Here is a 20685-nt window from a genome sequence, read left to right on the forward strand (position 1 = left end):
TTGACCAGTTCTGAGACTACTAAATCAGGCAGCCGTACCTAGCCTCCGGGTTAGAGAGCAAGGGCTTGATTTGGGAACCTCGTGAACCAACAGACCTCCTTTAGTTTATGGCTCTGTGAAACAATAAAAGTTTTAAATTGAACAGGTCTGAGCCTGTGCTTAATTCAGTCCTTATATAATTCGGCATCGAACTCACACAGCTATGCTACATTCTCTCTTTATCCTTAAATAATTAAGCAGCAACATTAAGTGCTCATGTATATAAAATCATGGTATGTGAATTATAAATGTCAGGGCTTCTAGAAACACGTGTGAATCTAGAGTACCATTTATACATTATTAGCTGGTTCACCTTGAACTAAAAGGTGTGCCATTTCCATTAAGCCTCTCATGTGCGATGCGTGTTTTTCATCAAAAGTTAATTACTGTGAATTTTATCTTTTTTTTTTTGTTCTGACTAGATTTATGATCCAACAGGCCTGATCCAACAAGGTGCTGAACCTCATTCTGTTATTACACAAAAGACTAAGATTTCACCCTCCATCTGCACTGAGGATATATTTCATTTCTAAGCCTTATTTTGAAATTCAAAAACCTTAAATATTTATTCAGTTAACTTAGACGAACCATGTAATTCACAATACTTTAATTTTTGCTGAAAAAAGTTCTTAGTCAGTTCTTACAGTCTAGAAATGCTCTAAGCCAGAGGTGCTCAACTCCTGGCCCATGGGTCTCTCTACGGCTCTGGAAATTTGGCAGTGGGGGAGCACTAGCAATTCAGACTGCTACTACTCCCCTGCCATCAAATTTCCAAGCTAGAAATTTACATGGCTGGATCACCCTCAACAAGGAGATCCCCCCAGGTAACGAGGGAGCCAGCAAGTGAACAGGGACTGCAAACAGGGGAAGCAGTTTGCAGGTCAGTTCGTGAGTAGTAGCATAGCCTACAATGGTGGGGGCGTGTCATACCTGGTGGCTTCCCTTCCCTCGCACCACTGAGGCCTCCATCCAGACGGAGCCCCTGGCACTGGGCTGCAAGGGCTGCTTGGCACAGCTGCCAGAAACTGGGAATGGGAGCAAGGTCACCCCCACCTGTGGTGTACACTCCTTAGTGAGGTCCCTGGAGTCCCAGGTAACTGAGTTCCAGGCCCAGGTAGGCAGACTTCATGCCATCAGGGCCCACAAGCAAGACATTGATGACTGCTAGTCATCTTCTCCTGAAGAATGAAGAAAAGAAAAAGATAGAGAAGAAGGCCAACAAGAAGGCTGGCCAAAAAGACCCAGCCAGAGCTACCTGGAAGACAGTCGTCTCAGGCTCCACAACATGCAGGGGCAAGGCTGCCTCTCCCCTGGCACTGCACAACAGGTACGCTCCCCTCGCCACACACGACCAAAATGGCCACACCCCACCAGAGGAGGAAGTGGGTAGTCACTGAACTGTCACCCCTAAGAGGAGACTCCCTCCTCCAGGGCACTGAGGGATCCACCTGCTGTTCAGACCCCCTAGCTCATGAGATTTGCTGCCTCCCTGGGGCCTGCATCTGGGATGTTGTGAAGACAATCCCTAGGCTCATCCGGCCCTCCAACCACTATCCCACGGCTCCTCATCCATGTGTGCACAAATGACACAGCCAGAAGTAAGTAAACCGGACCAGGTCCATCAGTGACTACAGGGCTCTGGGGGCTGGGCTCAAGGGGTGGGGGTGGGGGTGCTCCCAGTTGCAGGCCACCCACATCAGCTCACTCTGTGCCCACTCCAGGAGCAGAGCCTGGGGGCGGGTGAGGGCAGCAGCACCGCTCTGCGGGCTGCACACACCTGCCTGGCTGGGGCGGGGGGTGGAGAAGGGGTGTATATGGCAGCCGCCACCACCGCTGCATGCACCGCCACAGCTGTACCTCACACCACTTGCCTGCGGCCGGCAGCAGGAAAGCTGCATGGGATGTGGTGCGGTGGTGGCCTCTCGGTGAAAACCAGGATCCCTGGTGATCAGATAGAAAAGTTAGACATTTATAAGTCAGCAGAACCAGATGAATTTCATCTGAGAGTGCTGAAGGGGCTGGCCAAAGTCATTGCAGGACTTCTGGCTCTTGGGGGAGGTCCCTGAAGACTGGACGAGAGCCAATGTTGTGCCCATCTTCAAGAAGTGGAGGAAAGAGGACCCGGGCAACTATAGGCCAATTAGCCTAACTTCTATGCCAAGGAAAATCATGGAAGAATTTATCAAGGAGTCTATATGCAATAGTCTTGCAGAAGGTAGGATTCTGAATGACAGCCAGCATGGCTTCGTTGAGGGCAGGTCTCATCTTACCAATCTTATCTCCTTCTATGACCAGGTAACTTGCCACCTGAATAAGAGAGAGGAGGTTGACATCTTGGGGAAAACCAGGAGTAATGGCCACAAATCAGTGGAAGACATTTCAGGCTTAACACTAGGAAAACCTTCTTCACAGTCATGGTTTCAACTACGGAATAAACTCCCTCCAGAGGTCGTGCAGTCACCTACATTGGAAATCTTCAAGAGGAGAATGGATGGTCACACCATGCTTGGGTCACCTGACCCCAGCTGTCTTTCCTGCCCAGTGCAGGGGGGGCTGGACCCAATGATCTTGCAAGGTCCCTTCCGGCTGTTTACAATCTATGAATCCTAGTTAGCGAATGAGTTTCTCTACCCTGGTCAGATGGCTATTTAATGATCTTGTCCCACCACACTGTTTCTAAAACTTGGGTTACAAAGGGCTGTTCCCACAATTAGACTGCTTTCCAAGTATATGCAGAAGATATTCATAAAATTCACTTAACAGATGTTATAGCTGGGCAATGAAGATCTACTGTCATTTAAATGATTTCAAGTCATCTTTGAAGGTATGTTTACCTTAATTTTCCCCTTAGCCCAAATTAGAAAATTTAAACCAACAATAAGCAGAGGAGAATAAAAAGACACAACTTAATCACAAATACATGCAGACAGAAAACACTAGATGGAACTGCTATAGCGAACGTATCAAATGAATCTAAAACGCTCTTTCAAAACATAAGAAAAGCAGCTACAGGAAACCCTTGCTACTCATGAATCCACTATTTGCGGATTTGAATATTCACGGTGTGCCGCGCCAACTGGGTGGGTTGGGAAGAGTGCTGCTGCAGCTCCCTCTGGCGCTGCACCAAGCTCCTGCCCCTGCAGTTAAGCCAGGCACAGAGCACTGCATGGGGTGGGGGTGGGCAGAGCTGGGGAGAGTGGAGTGGAGAGCAGAGTTAGGCAGGCATAGAGTGAACTCCAGGGACAGGGAGGGAGGCGGAAGCACCTTCTACCCCGGAGGCAGCCGCAGTCAGTTCCCAAGTACAGCAGGGGAGTCCTGCGCTTCCAGCCTCTTGTGGAGGGGGAGCAGGCGGCAGCTGTGTGGTCTGACAGGGAGCCCCGTCAGTATTCGTGGATTTTGCCATTTGCAGGAATCTCCATAACAGATCCCCCGCAAATGGCAAGGGTTTCCTATATTCGTAACCAATCAAGTTGGTCAGGCCACAGTTGGAGTACTGCGTCCAGTTTTGGGGGCCGCAATTCAGGAGGGATGTGGACAGCATCAGGTGGGTCCAGAGGAGGGCCACTCACATGATCAGGGGCAGCAGGGCAGGCCCTACAAACAGAGGCTACGGGACCTTAACCTGTTCAGCCTCCACAAGAGAAGGCTGAGTGGGGATCTGGTGGCCATCTATAAACTGGCCAAGGGGGACCAGCAGGCAATGGGAGAGTCCCTGTTCCCCTAAGCACTACCAGGAGTAACAAGGAATAACGGCCATAAATTGACAGAGAGTAGATTCAGGCTAGATTTCAGGAGACACTACTTCACAGTCAGGGCAGCTAGGATCCGGAACCAACTTCCAAGGGAAGTGGTGCTCCCTCCTACCCTGAGGGTCTTCAAAAGGAAGCTAGACACCTACCCACAGGCTCATTTGACCCCAGCATCCTTTCCTGCCCACGGCAGGGGGTCGGAGTTGATGATCTGTTCAGGTCCCTTCTGACCCTACCAACTATGAAACTATAAGTTAAAAGTTCTTTATTCAGTAATTTCCCTCCATAAATTGAGAACATCCTTACTTCTTGTAGAAAGGCGTTTTTCTGTGTACACTACCCTGAGAGTCAAAGAAATGAAATTCCCATATCTAACTAGAGGTTTCTTAGAAAATTCCTATTATTACTACAATAGCTGTTGGTTCCTGTTCCTATTATTACTACAGCAATACTTTGAGCTCCAGAGTAGTGGCCCACTGGTGACATCCTGACAGATGCTGACAACAGCTACGTGGCCAGGCACCAGGGTAGATAAAAAACAATTTAAAAAAAAATCTTTTTTTTTTTTTTTTACGTTTAAATCAGATTTTTTTAAAATTTAATTGTATTTTAAGATGTTTTTAAAAAATAAATCTACATCAAATAGTTTTAGTTTTAGATATGTAAAAGCTCAAAAATATCATTATGGAATAGGGATTATAACTTCTAGTTATATACTATTTGAGACAATATATTCATTTTCTTTTCTAAAAAAAGGTTTATAAATTGGTCACAACAGGGGCCCAATCTTACAGAGCTCCCAGAGACTTCTCTAGAGATTCGTAAAGATTAAAGAAAACCACTCTACGCAATGGGACTCAGTCCTCAGTCTAGAAGATCCCATTAAGCATCTCTGTTAACTGAGCTTGTCTTTCTTTTCCAGTTCATGGATACACAGTAAGAGGGAGGTGAAGACCGAGTTTGCTGCATAACCTAGTATTTTATGTTTCTCATGTTAACCTGGCTGAAGTAATCTATTTATTTTTTGTTAAAAACAAATTTCACCATTATAACTAAGATAGTTAAAAATTCAAAAATACATACACTTGTTTTATTAAAATAATTATATGTTTGTTGTTGAATAAAAATATCCAAAAAATACACAAGCTTGTTGTTTTAGTTAAATAAAACAATTTAAATGTCTGTTGGTTTTGGTAATGATTGATGTTGTCCTCCTAATACAGCATGGCAAAAATATTCCCCAAATATCCACAATTAATCTAGTGAATTGGAGATAGTTTACCTCCTAATGACTTCAAATAAGTATCTGCTTCAATTAGCTTTGGTAAGTAAACTAACCAAATCGTAATTCAGTTTTCTGATGTAGCTGCAGAATTCATTTGAAAAAAATATCAAAGTAAATCACTGCTTTAAAATGTATAGTGTGTACCTTGTAAAATGAAACCTACATCTCTGTCTCCAAGTTGTGAATAGTATGTATTAAAGTTATAACAAACAACAAGAATGCACTTTTTGTAGAAAACAATGATTAAATCAAGGCTTTCTGACCAGTGATTTAAATCATTATTTAAACAGATCTGATTTAAATCAAACCCATCCTGCCCAGCACAGTAGGATCTGTGCTGTTCAAATTGCAGGATTGGTACCTTAGAGCAGTGTTTCCCAACTAGTGTGCAGCAGCACGAAAGTATGCAGTCAGAAACAAACAGGTGTGCTGTGGAATTTTGCCATGGCAACGAGCTACAATAGGTATCAGGATGTGGAAGGCCATAACAGGTGTGCTGCGGAAAATTTTTACTAATGTAAGTGTGTTTCGGGCTGGAAAAGGTTGGGAAACACTGCCTTAAAGCATGCTGATAAAATACTCTGAAACTTTCATGAAAACTTCTGCATTTAATCATTGTTGACGGGGAAGAAAAACACACATTTTCCACATTTTAGGAGCCATTTTTTTCCTGTACTTACTCTGTCTTTGTCATGCAGCATGTCTGCATAGCGTGATCTAAAAATGAAGTTAAAATGAAAACACAGCATATTAAACAGTGCAATATAAAATTGGGAGAATAATTTTTGCTATGAGACCTAAAGAAATGAGTCCTAGTGAGTAGCTAGATCACTGAGACACTGCAATTTCAATCCTTGCTCCAAAAGATTCAGGTCAATTATTGTTCTACATGTTCTCCCATTTTGTGTACTATAAAGTATGAATGAGCAGAACACAAATTATTATGCTATAATTTGGTTTCTTCTGATAATTTCTGCATCATATTTTCTTTCAGCAAATTGGGGAAAAATAAATAGAAGACGAATAAACAAACCTATGAACCAGTTACTGTCAAGGATTATTATTATTAAATGGAAAAGTCAGATGCAGTAAGCTATTGAAAACCTCCAAAAAACTGCATGAAAAAAGATTAAATGTCTCAGAAAGGGACTACTAGCCTATAGAAATGCAGCCTACCACACTGGCTTTTGAAATTATGCACTGCTTCATTTGCTCATTTTATTAATTATATTATTATAGTTCCAGTATTTCTTCCCGTCATACCTTGCAATTTCCTGATGATAGTCATAATCCTCATCTTCCTCTAACCACTCCATTGTACCTGTGGTTGGATTGGCCCTTCCACAGAAGATCTTCATAATGGATCCCAACTTATATCTATGTATTGTGTACAGGGTTGTTGATTTGCCTTTGAGTATGATTTTTACCTGATGGTCAAAAACCTGTTAACAAAACAGAAAACTGAAGTTATAGTATGACAAACCTCTGTAGTTTTCTGCCTTGTTCCTAAGCATCTCTTCAGTAAACAAACATGCACTTTTATCTTCTCTCAAGCCAACCTTTAACATGGGAGTTTTCTCCAAATCAATCAAACATTCTATGTGTTCCCACTGCAGATATATTATTATACAACATATAATTGCGGATAAACAGGAACAGAAAAACATGGGCACAATCACTAAAAATAGAGAGGCAAAAAAAAAGTAATCTGATCTCTTACACAGCCTCCATTTCACACCGTGTGTGTCTGAATCTGTGTTTATCCAAATCACATAATCCTTAATACCAGGAAGAGGTCTTCCCCTATTTGTATGAAAGTATGAAAATATGCCTTGATGGCTAAAACACTGCCAAGATGTTGGCCCTACGAGGCTCAGGGACCGGAACCTGTTCAGCCTCCACAAGAGAAGGCTGAGGGGGGAGCTAGTGGCCATCTACAAACTAGTCAGGGGGGACCAGCAGGCACTGGGGGAGTCCCTGTTCCCTCAGGAGTGACTAGAAATAATAGTCACAAGCTGGCAGAGGGTAAATTTAGATTAGCGAAGTGGTGCTGGCTCCTACCTTGAAGGTCCTTAAGACAAGGCTAGACAAACACCTTGCTGGGGTTGTTTGACCCAGCACTCTTTCCTGCCATGGCAGGGGGGTCAGACTTGATGATCTGCTCAGGTCCCTTCCGACCCTACAAACTATGAAACTATAACTATGTGGCTCCTGAAATCTCACCTCTGATTCAATTAGTCCAGAACAGTGGTGCTCAAAATTTTTCCCCTGCCGGTCAGATGGACAGTGCTGAGTGCGACCCCAGGCCAGATCCAGCTGGTGGTCTTGATCTGGTGCCTGGAGCAGGTACGGCAAACACCACCTAGCTATGCAGAAGGGGCTGGCGACAGGTTGGCCAATGTGGCAGCTCAAGTGAAAGAAGCTTGACCCAGCCCTTAATTTCATCTTTAGATAACACTACACAGCATGCTGCATACCAGAGAGTCTTTTTCAGAAACCCCTCATGGTTGAGGATGACAGTCGCCCATGATTGTTTATCTGCGAGTCCTATTTGGGACAGGTAGGCTCTACTGTAGCTTGTACATGGGTTTCCATGTGGGGGTGTGGTGCTGGATTCTTTATTTGGTCCACGACACTGTTTTTGCTGCTCCCACTTTTCCATTTCCTGCTGCTGTTATGCACTGCAGCAGATTCTTCTTCCATTTGGGGTGGTCCTGGGTGATAATCTTTCACTGAGTTGACATCCATGCTGCATTTTTTTAAGTTGGCCCTGAGCACTTTCTCTGATCTCCTCTTCAACATATACCTTGGCTGAGCAAAGGAGAATAAAACTTGCTTTGAGAGCCTGGAGTTGGACACCTGGACAACATGGCCGGCCCAACAAAGCTGATGCCAGATGATCACTGCCTCAGTACACATGGTGTTTGGATTCAGAGGATCTACTGCAGGCAATGTTGATGGTACTTCTCCAACAACTTTAAATGTCTGTTGTACATTGCCCATGTCTCAGCTCCATACAGTAGGATGGGAATCACAATGGCCTGATAAACCATGAGCTTGGTTTCAAATCCTATGTCATGATCTGCGAATACCCATTTCTTCAGGTGTCCAAAGACTTCATTTGCATATTTGCATATATTTATTTGCATACTCCCCTCCCCCAGTACCGCAGTCCTTGTAAAGAGGCGCGCGGAGAGCAGAGGCAGCTTGGTATCCTGCGAGGAGGTCCGTGCCCTGCAAGACCTGTTTTCTCCTTGTAGGCTGGATTTCTTCAATGTCAGCCTTCTGTGAGAGATGGCTTCCAAGGTATGTTCTCCAGAGTCACTGTTAGGGGTGCACTGATAAAGTATTTTTTGGGTGACAGCCAATTATTAACCAACCATATCGGCTAAATTATCAATCTGATAACTGATTTTCAGGGATGCAGCCAGGTAGCAAGGAGGGCAACTCCCTGTAAGTAAGTCTGTGAAGGGGAAGGGGAAGGGGAAGGGGAGAGGCATGGGGCAGGGAAGGGGCATGGGGGAGTGCAGATCAAGGCCCTCACAGTGGCAGAGAGAGTGGAGCAGGGATTGGGGGCACTGTCCAGCCAGGGTAGTGAATGGGACCCAGGGTGGGAAGTAGGATGGAGCCACAGGCAGTTTATTCAGGGAAGCAGGGTCCCAGTGCTTACAAATGGCAGTAGAGGTGCTCGAGCTAAAGCTTGTTAAATGAGCTTTAGTTCAAGCACTGCCACTGCCATTTTTAAGTGCAGGGATGCTCTTAATTGGAGCAGTCAAGTGGGATGAGGACAGATGCAGGCTGCCTGCTGTGGGCTCAGGGCTCTCCACCCAGCTGTCTTTGCCCCAGCAGCCCTGTGCTGGCCGTGTGTCCCCTACCTGCCCAGCACTGGGAAGTACAACTTGCTGCCCCCACTGCTGCCAGGTGGTGTGGGGGACCCAGGGAAAAGGCAGCACAGCAGAGAGCCCCCAGCCTACAGCTAGCAGCCTGCATCTGCCCCATGTGTACATGCCCCCCCAAGCAGCTATACAGCCATGGGGAATCCCCCCCCCAGCTCCATCCCACTCCCTGCCCCAGGTCCCATTCACTGCCCTGGCTGGGCAGTGTCCCTAGACCCAGTACCTACGCCACTCCCTCCCTCAGAGTAGGCACCTCGATCTGCCTCCCCCCCACATGCCTCTTCCCCTCCACAGACTTACCTACAGGGCACCCCTTCCCCTCCAGACTTACCTGCAGGATGCTGCTCTCCAAGCTTCCCCTGCTGCATTCCTGGCCACATGCATGTGGGCAGCTGTGCACATGCACACAGCATGTGAGGGCTCTGGCCAGAAGACCCAACTAATTATATTTATCAGTGACTATTCTTGGCTACACCAACCAAAAAAGGCTGATAAATGTAAATTTCCTTTTTGTTGGTGCCAATCCAATATGCAATCAACATACTGGTGTACCTCTACTCACTGTGGACCTGGATTACCGGAGCTGGGGGCTGTTCATTAGGAGTCTGTTGGTGGAAGACCTTAACCTTCTGAATGTTAAATATCAGTCCCATTTTCTCATGTGTCCGTGTAGACATCAACGGTTGCCTGAAGATCTGCATCCACGCAAGCACATACCACAGCAGAGTGCGTACAGAAAAAGAATTTTTTGAAATGTTGAGGGAGAAGAGAAAAACACACTTTCCACATCTTTAGAGATTCTCATGAAAGTTTCAGGTACTCAGTTATCAGCATGCTCTAAGGGGGCTTGGCCCAGCTCCAACAAGCAGCGAGGGCAGGGGGCAGAGCCCTGCCCTACAGGGGAACAGGACTAGGCCTAGCTCTGACCAGCTCTGCGAGGCTTGGGAACCGGGCAGGAGGAGAACGGCTCTATTAATGACCACCGCTCTCCTACGGCCAAACTCCCAGAAGCGCGGAGGCCCAGCGGGTAAGAGGCTGAACACCCCGGTCTAGAAAAAACATCTATGTCCGGCCTCCCCGACGGGTGAGGGTGACGAAGAAACGAACAGCGACGCTAACCGGCCGGAGCCCGCGTCAGAGCCGCACCAGCTGCTCCCGCGCGGCCCTCACCTGTCCCTCCAGCCGTTCAGCAGCAGCACACTGCCATCTTCCCAGAACACAAAGCCCGTCGAGGCGGAAGCGCCCCGCGCCGCGAGCCTCACCCTGGACCCGAGCCGGCTCTCGGCAGAGAGGACGAAGCCGTGCGCAGCGTGACGTCACGCACCCGGCCCTGAAGCTCCGGGCCTCGGGGGCAGGGCCAAGCAAAGCAGGGGGCGGGGGCGCGGGGCCGGTTTGGTTTCCCGGCGAGCTGTGCGGCGCGGTCTCCTACTATGGAGCGCGGCGCAGTGCTGCGCGTCAAGCGGAAGCGTGGCGGGCCGGAGCCGGCCGAGGTGCTGGTGTTGTCGTCTAAGCGGCTGCGCACCGAGCAGGGCGGCGACATCGAGAGGAACCTCTTCACGCTCGTGGCCACAGTCGCCTCGCAGGTACCGGGCGCCCTGCCCTGCCCTCCCCTCCCCCAGTACCGCAGTCCTTGTAAAGAGGCGCGCGGAGAGCAGAGGCAAAGACCTCAGTTTTTCCCTTGTAGGCTGTGTCTCGGCACGGAAGGACCAGAAACAATTTGCAGGGTGAATATTCCTGTCTGCAGCTTTACCTCTGCACAATGAATCTTTTTATGAAAAGGGTCAAATTTGCCCAAGGGAGGGATCAGGTCTTGCTTGGGGTCTAGTTCAAGACTATGAAACAAATTTCCTTGGAAATGAACAGCTGACAGACTTCACCATTTTGAGTGCAAAGTACATTTCTATTTCAGTCTTGCTCCTTCGCATCATTAGCGATTCTTTGATTTGAGGTACCACGGCTCATTGATCAGTCTTGATGCTCCACCTAAGACAACCGTAAAGCAGCATGAACAACAGGGGCAGGCAAATTACATACAGCCCGTGGGCTGCATTTGGCCCACCAGGCAATTGCATCCAGCATGTGGTTGCCCACCAATTAATTTACACCCCCACCCCAAACTGTGCACCTCCTGCCCACCCTCATGCACAGGAGAGCCCTGGACACACACAGCTTGCTGCTGGGGGACCTGCTTGGCTTCTCCTGCCGCCAGCAGCTCCTCCTTATGCCTGTCCTGCAGTGCTCGCTCCAGGCAGCAGGTAGGGAAATGGTGGCGGGCAGGGGGAAGCTGCAGCAGGGTGGGAGCATGGGGCTGGGGTTGGGGCTTGTGGGGGCACAGAGCTCAAGTGGGTAGGGTGTGGGTATGTGGGGTTTGAGGGGAAGAGGGGGTGTGTGGGGGACTGCCCCATGTGTCCTTTTCTCCCCACCATGGTGCACAACCCCCATTGCCAGGAGCAGCACACAGCAGGCCCTTGGGGTGCTCATGGCCCTTGGTGCTTATGGCTCACACAGGCACAGCTGCCCAGCAGCACACGGCTCTAGCCAGTTCCAAGATCTGCAGATGGTGGCAAGGAGCAGAGCCAAGCCGGCCTGCCTGTATCGCGGCATGCTCTCCACAACTCACATGCAGCTCCTGGGACTCGCACACCACTGAGGGGCAGCCCTGTGTGATGGAGCCAGCTGCCTTCCCTTATTCCTGCCGCTGCGTGCAGCTTCCAGGACTCAGCCAGGGAGCAGAGCACCACGCCACTTACCTGGTGGCAGGGAGCAGGGAAGGCATCCAGCTCCATTGCGTGCAGCTCCCCCCCCAGCACAAGTTCCAGGAGCTGCATACTGAGCTGCAGGGAGCCCCAGCCAATAGATGGGGGCTGGCCTGGCTCCACTGCTTGCCACCATGTGCGACTCCTGGAACTGGCTGGAGCCATGCATTACTGGGTGGCAGTGCCTACACGGGCCATAGGCACCCTGAGGGCCTGCTGCTGCTGCCACCACCAGTGGGGACTGTACCATGAGTAGGGGGCCGTGTGTGGGGGAGGTCCCTGCACCTCCTCCCACACTCCCATCAACAAACCATACCCCCCACACTCCTGCATATATACACACACCAATACCCCCAACATACCCTACCCCTCTCTACCCCCCCCCCCATACAATACAAGTTTCCTTCATTTTATGCTGTACATGTGTTCCTGGAAAATGGCACGTAACTCGAATTTGCGTTAAGGGAACCCACTTTACAATATAACAAATGGGGATACATTCCAAGACCTCGACTGTATTGATCTCCAGACCCATTTTTACCACTTTTACAAGACTATTTTGATACTCACCAACAGCAGAAAGTACACACAAGCACAGGGCGCTATAAATGATGGGGACGGCAACTACAGAAACACGTTGCAGACAACGAGCAAGGAGCACAGATCCACACAGGAGAATATATTTGGTGTGTGTCTCTCCTCTCTCCTACAGTGCACCACAGTGGGCTTTTTGCATAAGAGATACCTTGCATATAATAAATTTTTGGTATAAAAAGGGTCATTGCATAAAAGTGAATTTGCACATTCAGAACCCGCATAAAGTGAAGGAAACCTGTATACAAGAGTAAGATTTTATTTTTGAGCTATTATGCAATTATCTCTATACTATGCAAATGCATGTAAATGAGGACAAATATTCTTTTCAAATAAAATGTTATAGAAGCTTTTTGACCTTTAGTATATGATTTGGGTTTTTTTCCGCTTCCAGGATGGCAATCCCCGTGCCCCCTCCAAAGGAATACTTTCAGCAGCAAGGGGAGGGACTTCTAGGGGCAAAGTCCAGGGATTAGGGGTGGGACTTCTAGTTCCAAGATAGCCCAACCTCCTGGTCGCTACCCTTGAAGCCCTTAAGCTGCCCTCCAGGAAAATAATTTGCTGGGGGTGGGGGAGAATAGTTTGAGGCCCTCGCAGTGAGGGAGGGAGTGGGGTAGGGGGTGGGTCCCCATTGCTGCACACACTCCTGGAGGAGGCATGGGGGGTACATGGCCCCCCGAATTTGTGTGCAAGGTGAGAGTGGGCTGGGCTTAGGGCAGGGGTGGAGTGGGTGATGGGCAGGTGCTACAGTGAATTTGGGAGTACTGAAGCCCATGCTGTAGCCCCCACCCCATCGTCACTGCCTCTGCCTACCCCAAGTGCAGTCCCAGCCCAGCCCCCCTGGTAGGAAGGGGCTGATGCAGCCCCCAAGCCTGCAGCAGGCAGCCCACCCTCACCCTGCACACAAATCCATGGTTATGCCCCCCCTACCTCCCCCAGGGGTGCACACAGCCACTCCCCCGCTGATAAGCCACCTGCAGCTTCATTCCACGCCCTGCTCAGCACCTACCCCTATCCCACTCCCTCACCACGGGGGCCTCAATCTGCCGTGTCCCCCAAGCCCTTTTCCCCCCACAGGCTTACTGGGCAGATGCTACTCTCCAAGGTGCCGGACTGTATATTGGCCAATATGGCTGGTCAATAATTGGCCACCAGGATCGGCCAAAAATCCTTTATCATTGCACCCCTAGTAGATGCAGCATGTTTTCAGAGACAATTTGAGTTCTGATAGTGTGATTTGAATCTTCCCCTCTACCCAGGATGAACCAGTTCAGAAGTGTGTACAAGAAGCTATTACACGAGACAAAACAGCTCATGTTCTGCGGCCCTCTCTCAGAAGTGCTCAAAGAATCTTTCAGGACATGCGTTCTTCCAAGCAGGTGAATAGGAAGGAAAACCGATACCGTCTCTTAACAAGTCACCGGCCAGACTTTGAGAAAGAAACTATTGCACTTGACACAAATGATGAAGAGTTAACTAAGGGTGAGAGATCAGACTCTGAAGCAACAAAGGATGCTTCACAAAAAGAGAGCAATACTACTGATTGTGGGGGGTTCCAGTTGTTTGATATAGTACGAGAGGAAGAAGACCCCAGTATTGTTGCAGCACACACACAGGTTGGTATTGAGACTTGTTTAGCATTGAAAAACTAAACTAAAACTATTCTGTGCAGTAAAATTGCATATGTGGGCAAATTTGAAAGAGCCCGTATTTGCCACTGGCATTAAATCCAATTTGTTACTTATATAAGGCCTTTAAAAATGCATTTGTTTGCTGGAAGACTAAACATAAAGGTTAAAAAAAAATATTAAAGGGTCTTTATACCAGCTTAACTAACTAGATAACATTCTAAGCTGCTTGTAGATGTTAAAAAAAACAAACCCCCATGCTTTACCTAACTAAAGATCAGATGCTTCAGTGGAGCTTTTTAGCACTTTTATCTAAAGCTGAGTCAATCAGCTATTAGATAAAAGTGCCAAAAAAGCCCCACTGAAGCACCCGATTATTAGACATTGCACAGCCAGGTTGAAATGATATACTGCCTCTTTTGGGCATGTGCAGGGCTCAGCATGGGAACATGCCAGGTTTAAAGTAAAGTGCTGTATGTTTGGGGGTTTTTTTACATCTACAAGCACCTCTAGTTTCATATGAAACCTTCCTGGAAGTAGTCCTTTTAGTGAGAAAGAGAAGGTACTTGGGTTTCATAGAATCGTAGAAAATTAGGGTTGGAAGGGACTTCAGGAGGTCATCTAGTTCAACCCCCTGGTCAAAGCAGGAACATTCACAGCTAGATCATCCCAGCCAGGGCTTTGTCAAGCCAGGTCTTAAAAACTTTAAAGGATGGAGAGTCCAGCACTTCTCTAGGTAACTTGTTCTAGTTCTTCTCTACCCTCCTAGTGAGAGAGTTTTTCCTAATACCCAACTTAAACCTCCCTTGCTGCAACCTGAGACAGTTGCTCCTTGTTCTGTCATCTGCCACCACTGATAATAGTGTAGCTCCATCCCCTTTAGAACCCCGCTTCAGGTAGTTAAAGGCTAGTATCAAATTCCCTTTCAGTCTTTCTGCAGACTAAATAAACCTAGTTCTCTCACCCTTTCCTCAGAAGTCATGTGGCACAGCCCCCTATTTTCATTGCTCCCTACTGGACTGTCACCAACTTATTCACATCCTTTCTATAGTGGAGGGCCCAAAACTGGACACAGTATTCCAGATGTGGCCTCACCAGTGCAGATTAGAGCAAAATAATTATTTCTCTCTATCTGCTGGCGGTGCTCCTACTAATGCGGCCCAGTATGCTGTTAGCCTTCTTGGCAACAAGGACACACTGCTGACTCATCCATCTTATTGTCCACTGTAACCCCCAAGTCCTTTTTGGCAGAGATGAGAGAGGGGGTGATTGTCCTGTGACAAGTGTGCTCCCACACATAATTGGGTATTCTTGTCTTTGATAGATTTTTATTGTGTGTTCATTCTGGTGCGCAGTTGTGGGTACACACTTCTCACAGGACAATCACTCCCTCTCCAATCTCCCAGTTCTAATCCTCAAAGGGAACTTACAAAGTACCTTTTATAGATGAGCCTATGAACTTCACTTCATACATCTACTGGATGCAAAAAATCATGGACGCATAAATCCAGTGTCTATATTGACACATTACAACCTGCCTGACCTCCGATTCACCAGGTACCTGTCAGACCTGACCTCTTGCATTCTTCTTTTCTCCCCTCTTTTCCCCTACTTTTCTTCCCTTTGTCTTCCTAATTTTCAGCTATTTCCTTTTTCACAGGCAGCCTCTTTTTTACCTTGTATTACTACTACTGGAGTATCTCCCTTTGGCCTTTTTCCCCGTTTTCTCCCCTTGCCTTCCCTGCTTTACACCTTTTGTCTTTCTAATTTCTACCTATTTACATTCTCACTGACATCCTGCCACACTTTTAGTTTCTCTTATTCCTTGGAGTCTCGGAACAGCAGAGACTCCTTATGCCTGAAGGGAGGTGATTGCGCCCAAAAGCTTGCTGAGAACTTTTTTCCAACTCCTCATTTGGTTTAGTAAAAGATAGCACATCTACTCAAAAAATCTTGCCTGTCTATATCCTTAATAGCCTTTCCTTTATGAGCAGATAATCAGTTTCTGCAGAGACCAAAATAATATTGCTAGAAACAAAGGATGGTCTAAAATGGAGGGAGGAGACAGGAAAAACTGTATAGACTAATTATATATTTATAAGGAAGTGATGCTGCAGGTTATCTTTAACCCAGACATTATTCTCATGGTCTGGGAATGTATGGCCTTACAAATCAAGTTTGTTCGTGTCCCATTTGAGTCTAATACTCTGTATTGGAACAGATTCTTTTAAAATGCTACACAGTGTTACTGCCTTGTAGGTTGGTTGATTGTCATTTTTTAGGTATTAAGACCAAGAACTAAAACCAAGCTAGCTTTTTCTTTATTCTCTTCCTTTATTCTCCCTTTTGTTCCTATTTTTCTTTTTCCTAAATCTGTAATATTGGGAAGGAATAAGAGCATGTGCCTGGCTCCCCACCTTTGCCTCCGAATTTTTTAAAGCGGATGTAGCCAGTGGTACTGAATAGATGAAATTTTCTCAAAACTTGCCTTCAAGCAAAGGTATATTTTGTGCCAATCCAAACAGATACTGTAAGAGCAAGTCACCTAAAACAAATAACTTACACATGGCCCTGACTGAGGAAGAAATTGCCAGGTTTTTTTTTTTTGCTTGTGTGAACGTGGAAATAGGGAAACAATAAGGGGCACACTCACTGATCCTAGCAGCCTTTTCCTGTCTCTCATACTTGATTTCATCATTTCCCATGTAAGCATGAGACTACTCTTTACCTAGTCATGTTCTTTTTTACAAAATATTTAACTACATAATGCTACTACAATAGCAGATTTCTCTCAGTATTTTGAAGCACAAGAATCCGGGAGCAAAATTTGGTATGGAAGTTATGAAGTAAACTGCTTTGTCTAAGAAGCACTAAGCAGATAGAACAGCACTTACTATAGTCCATATTTTACACCTACCACTTTTGCTGGGATAAAGCAGCTGAAGTACCAGGGAGCCATATGTGAGGGGCTGCATTTTTATCAAGTAAGAATGTGGAGACTTGTGGAAGTTCAAGGAATGGATAATATTTTACATGGCAAATTTTTATAACGGACACTAACACTTTTTTGATGATACAAGGAAAATAAATATTGGATTTAAATGGATCTCTTATGTACAGCATAACTGAGGAAAAGCTTGGTTTAAAACTTCTAGAGCTAGAAACTTCACCTTCAACTTGAAAGCATCTCTTCAGTGTCCCAAGACCTTTAGTAATATAGCTGGTTATTTGGAGCGCAGGCAATCTACATTTTTCACTGGAAAAGGTTTTAGACCAGTATTTTGCAGGATGCCTGTTCTCTTTGCCTTTATTAAGTTATTGAGGAAAAATGTTATATTTCTATGGCACTTTGAAAGTCTGTGCATGACTTAAAATACATGTGGTGGATTTTTTTGGTAACAGAAGACTGACGATCCAGAAGTGATTCTCTGCAATGCTGTAGAGATGATCCGTGAACGTTTAACTGTATCTGAGTGTGATAAAAGGGAAGAGTATGAAAAGAAGGAAGATCATTATGTTTATGATATTTACTACATGGAAACATCAACCCCTGGCTGGATTGAGAATATCTTGTCTGTGCAGCCCTATAAAGAGGAATACGAACTGGTAAGGGTCTGGAAATCAAACTAGACCTTTTTTGTAATGAAAGCAGCTAATGGAAGAGTATTAATCATGCACAATATGGCCTCTTGCTTTTATATTTGTAGCTCAGTTACTTTATTATCAAGCAAACACTTTCCTTCTACCAGCTCTGCATACTGAATGTAAGTTCCTTCCAGGTTGTCAAGACAAAGTGCATCTTACCTGACACTAACAGTCCTTTTAATTTTTTTTCATTAGTTTTACCAAGATCTGAACCATTATTTTTGTGCTAACTCATTTTGGTGCACAAGAAAGGAAAGAATTTAGGTCATTTGTACTCCACTTGTATGGTTCTTCATGGTCGACAGTTGTAAAGCAATAAACTATTTTTTCATTGACTGTACTTGTCCAAAAAGCAGCAGAAAGATTTCAAGGATACCAAGTTAGGATTACAGAGAAGCCCTGAATTGTGGCATTCCCTAAATTTTGAGTACTTTAGAGCCTTGAATGTTCTTTTCTTTTGGTTGTTTTTTTGTGATGATTTTCTTCATGATGTAGCTTTGTAATTAATTCAAAGCATAAGCTGTTCAAAGTATAAATTATTTTAAGTGTTCTTTCATTGCATGTCCTCTGGTCCATTGCTTCCATACACCAAAATGAGATGCAGCTTTTATCATTTATACATGAAATAGTTAATCTATGCTTTCTCCCCATCTAATATACAATAACTTAATTACAGCTGAAAGTGGGTGGAATTTTGCTGTTAATTGCAGAATGGGTAAATACCCAATTGCACTTAAGCTATCAATAGTTTATTAGTTACTGTAGTTTCATATGCCAAAATGTAAGCTGTGCCATATCAGAAAAGGCTGTAGTCTAAGTAGTGCAGCTGTAACTTTAACTACTGCATAGTGTTGTACTGTAATTGGCTTAAGTATCACTAGTGCATCTTTTTTCTTCCTCATTCACCACTATGTACATGGGCATAGGAATTGCTTAGTGCTTTTTGTGACATCTGTTTACACTTTGTCCATTTTGACAAATGCAGGTAGCAGATCATATTTCAGAAGAAATATATGATGATGAAGATGATGAGAATGATGAGAATAATTGGCGTAATGATTATCCTGATGAAGATGAGTTCCTTCCTGAAGAAAATGAGAACAGTGACAGAGAAAAAGGTATCATAGTCCTAATTATGGTTTTGTTTTCATGCTTCCGAGTTGGTTCCTTCCAGTGTAAGTGCATCTGTACAACAATTGATAGTTCAACAAAAAGGACAGTGGCTTACATTTTCTAAAGCTAGTCCTTTATACTGGCTACAAAAAAAAAAGATTGTAACTAATGGCAGACAATTTGAGGTGATTAATATTGAATGATTTCTCTCAAGGGGAGGGAGAATATTCCTCTTTCAAAACTGCCTTAGAAGTACACAACCTAATGATTATATTCCATTACAGGCAGCAGGCAATAGGAATAAGCTTCCTTATTTTCATGCATCCTACATTCATAAACAAGTATTAACTGAGATCATAGTAACTACTTTAAAGAGTTCAGTAAGCCTTAAAATCCAAAATTCCTGAAAGCCTTTGTAGGGTTATGTAAGCTCCTGACAGCTAAGACCATGAAGCTTTCTTCAGGATTGCTGCAGACGTTTTCTTTGTGTTTCTTATATACAACAGGAAGGATGCTTGTGATTTTATACCATTACTCTATCATCCTTGCAGCAGCTTTTTCTAGTGGTCTCTGATTTCCTATGTCTTGAATGTCCCTTCTGACCCTACCAACTATGAATGAATTAACTCCGTTATTCTGACTAAACTACTTTGGCTAGACATAAATATCAAACTACTGCACCTACAGAGAATTTTATTGGAAGCTTGCCTTGCTTAGAGATGGAATTCCTATTCTGCTCTGACCATATTAAGTTCCTGAGTCTAATCACAGACTTTGAGGAAAACAATATTACTACCCCAGGAAATTATATTGCAACTGAAAACTGTTTTTTAAGAGCAATACTTTTCCATAGCTTTTACTTTAACACAAAATAAGGAACTTAGTACTAGTTTATTTTGAGTAGTTAATCTATAATTTCAGACTTGTAGTTCTAAAAATTTTCTTCTCTCTAGGGTCTGAGGATGGGAGTTTCAGTGATGAAGATGGTGGGGGTTACAAGAGGAGAGCCTGGGATGCATACCACAGTGATACTCTACAAGAGTTTGCATGTGATGAGGCCCGAGACTTGGATTCTGATTAAATTATATTCAGAATACTAACCTACTGTATACATAGTATTATACTCTTGTTCTCCTTGGTAAGATTTATGGGGAACAAAAATAAGTGCTGCTTTTCAAGGCTATTTATAGAAATGAGATTAAAGTTAAAGAATGGGAAAGCATTTCTCTCTTGCAAAACAAGTAGTTTCCTAATGTTCCATAAGTGCTACTTGTGAGGTGGGGAAACGTTAAATTAAACTATAATCTATCTGTCTGATCTCGAGACATGGTAATATACCAGATAGTGAGCAACAGTATTAAGGTAAACTGTTGACAAAGGCAAATTACTTGCTAAAAATTATTGGCTGCTTCTTTTAGAAAGCAAGTATGTGTACAACACAGCACTGATTTCATCAAATAAGACATTCACTTCTTGAATGAGGAAGTTATGTTCTAGTTTGAGTATTATGAGAGACTGAAAGGAGCAGAGAGAAAACCATGGCTTCAGGTAAAATCTTGATTGGTAAACCTCAGTTACTACTGCATTTTGTTTTAACAAACAAGAGAGGCAGTGTAGTCTCTACATAAAAATGGAGAGATCAGATATAATAAGTAAACATGTTCTGTGGATTATTGTCTGGACACTTTTTTGCCTTTAATATTAGTTACTAGAATGGAGTAAAGTATTTATGCACTTTTGTATGTAAATAAAGAATTGTTTTGTCGAACTGATTGTAACAGTGTCTAAAAACAAACCAGAAACAAACTTTGACCTACCACAGCTGGTCTTAAACTGTTTAACTCAAGACAGAGGCTTCCACTGCAACATTTTAAATCTTATTAAATAGTCAGTAGGAACTTTGGCCCCAGTTCATCCCAGAAATGTAAAGTCAAGAGTACAGCTATCATATAGTTATACTTGTAGTAGTGGAACAAGTGG

General features: G+C 44.9%; 2 protein-coding genes across 3 annotated transcripts in view; one reads left to right on the top strand and one right to left on the bottom strand.

Annotated features, from left to right (window-relative positions):
* Positions 1–10094, bottom strand: part of PRMT7 (protein arginine methyltransferase 7) — a 43967-nt gene extending 33873 nt beyond the window's left edge. Inside the window, exons 1-3 of one of the 2 annotated variants that reach the window (XM_019535468.1) lie at positions 10013–10094; positions 6337–6515; positions 5754–5790 (exon numbers count right to left, since the gene is read on the bottom strand). In XM_019535468.1, coding sequence (XP_019391013.1) covers positions 5754–5790; positions 6337–6431 — 132 coding nt within the window. In that variant the 5' untranslated portion in view covers positions 6432–6515; positions 10013–10094. Of the gene's footprint in view, positions 1–5753; positions 5791–6336; positions 6516–10012 lie in introns of those variants that run through there. The other variant, XM_019535469.1, reaches the window with a different exon arrangement.
* Positions 10095–10349: 255 nt separating this feature from the next.
* SLC7A6OS (solute carrier family 7 member 6 opposite strand) lies at positions 10350–20469 on the top strand. Its single transcript, XM_019535471.1, has 5 exons — positions 10350–10552; positions 13579–13935; positions 17350–17553; positions 18578–18710; positions 19659–20469. The coding sequence occupies exons 1-5, from the start codon at positions 10400–10402 to the stop codon at positions 19784–19786; spliced, it is 975 nt and encodes a 324-aa protein (XP_019391016.1). The 5' UTR covers positions 10350–10399; the 3' UTR covers positions 19787–20469.
* Positions 20470–20685: the final 216 nt, after the last annotated feature.

This window comes from Crocodylus porosus, unplaced genomic scaffold (assembly GCF_001723895.1).
Source record: "Crocodylus porosus isolate Cpor-Errol unplaced genomic scaffold, CroPor_comp1, whole genome shotgun sequence".
NCBI lineage: Eukaryota > Metazoa > Chordata > Crocodylia > Crocodylidae > Crocodylus > Crocodylus porosus.

Coding starts and splice junctions, on each gene's coding strand:
- SLC7A6OS (XM_019535471.1), top strand. CDS start 10,400: ATGGAGCGCGGCGCAGTGCTGCGCGTCAAGCGGAAGCGTGGCGGGCCG. Junction 10,553..13,578: donor TGGCCACAGTCGCCTCGCAG/GTACCGGGCGCC, acceptor CCCTCTACCCAG/GATGAACCAGTTCAGAAGTG. Junction 18,711..19,658: donor GAACAGTGACAGAGAAAAAG/GTATCATAGTCC, acceptor TCTTCTCTCTAG/GGTCTGAGGATGGGAGTTTC.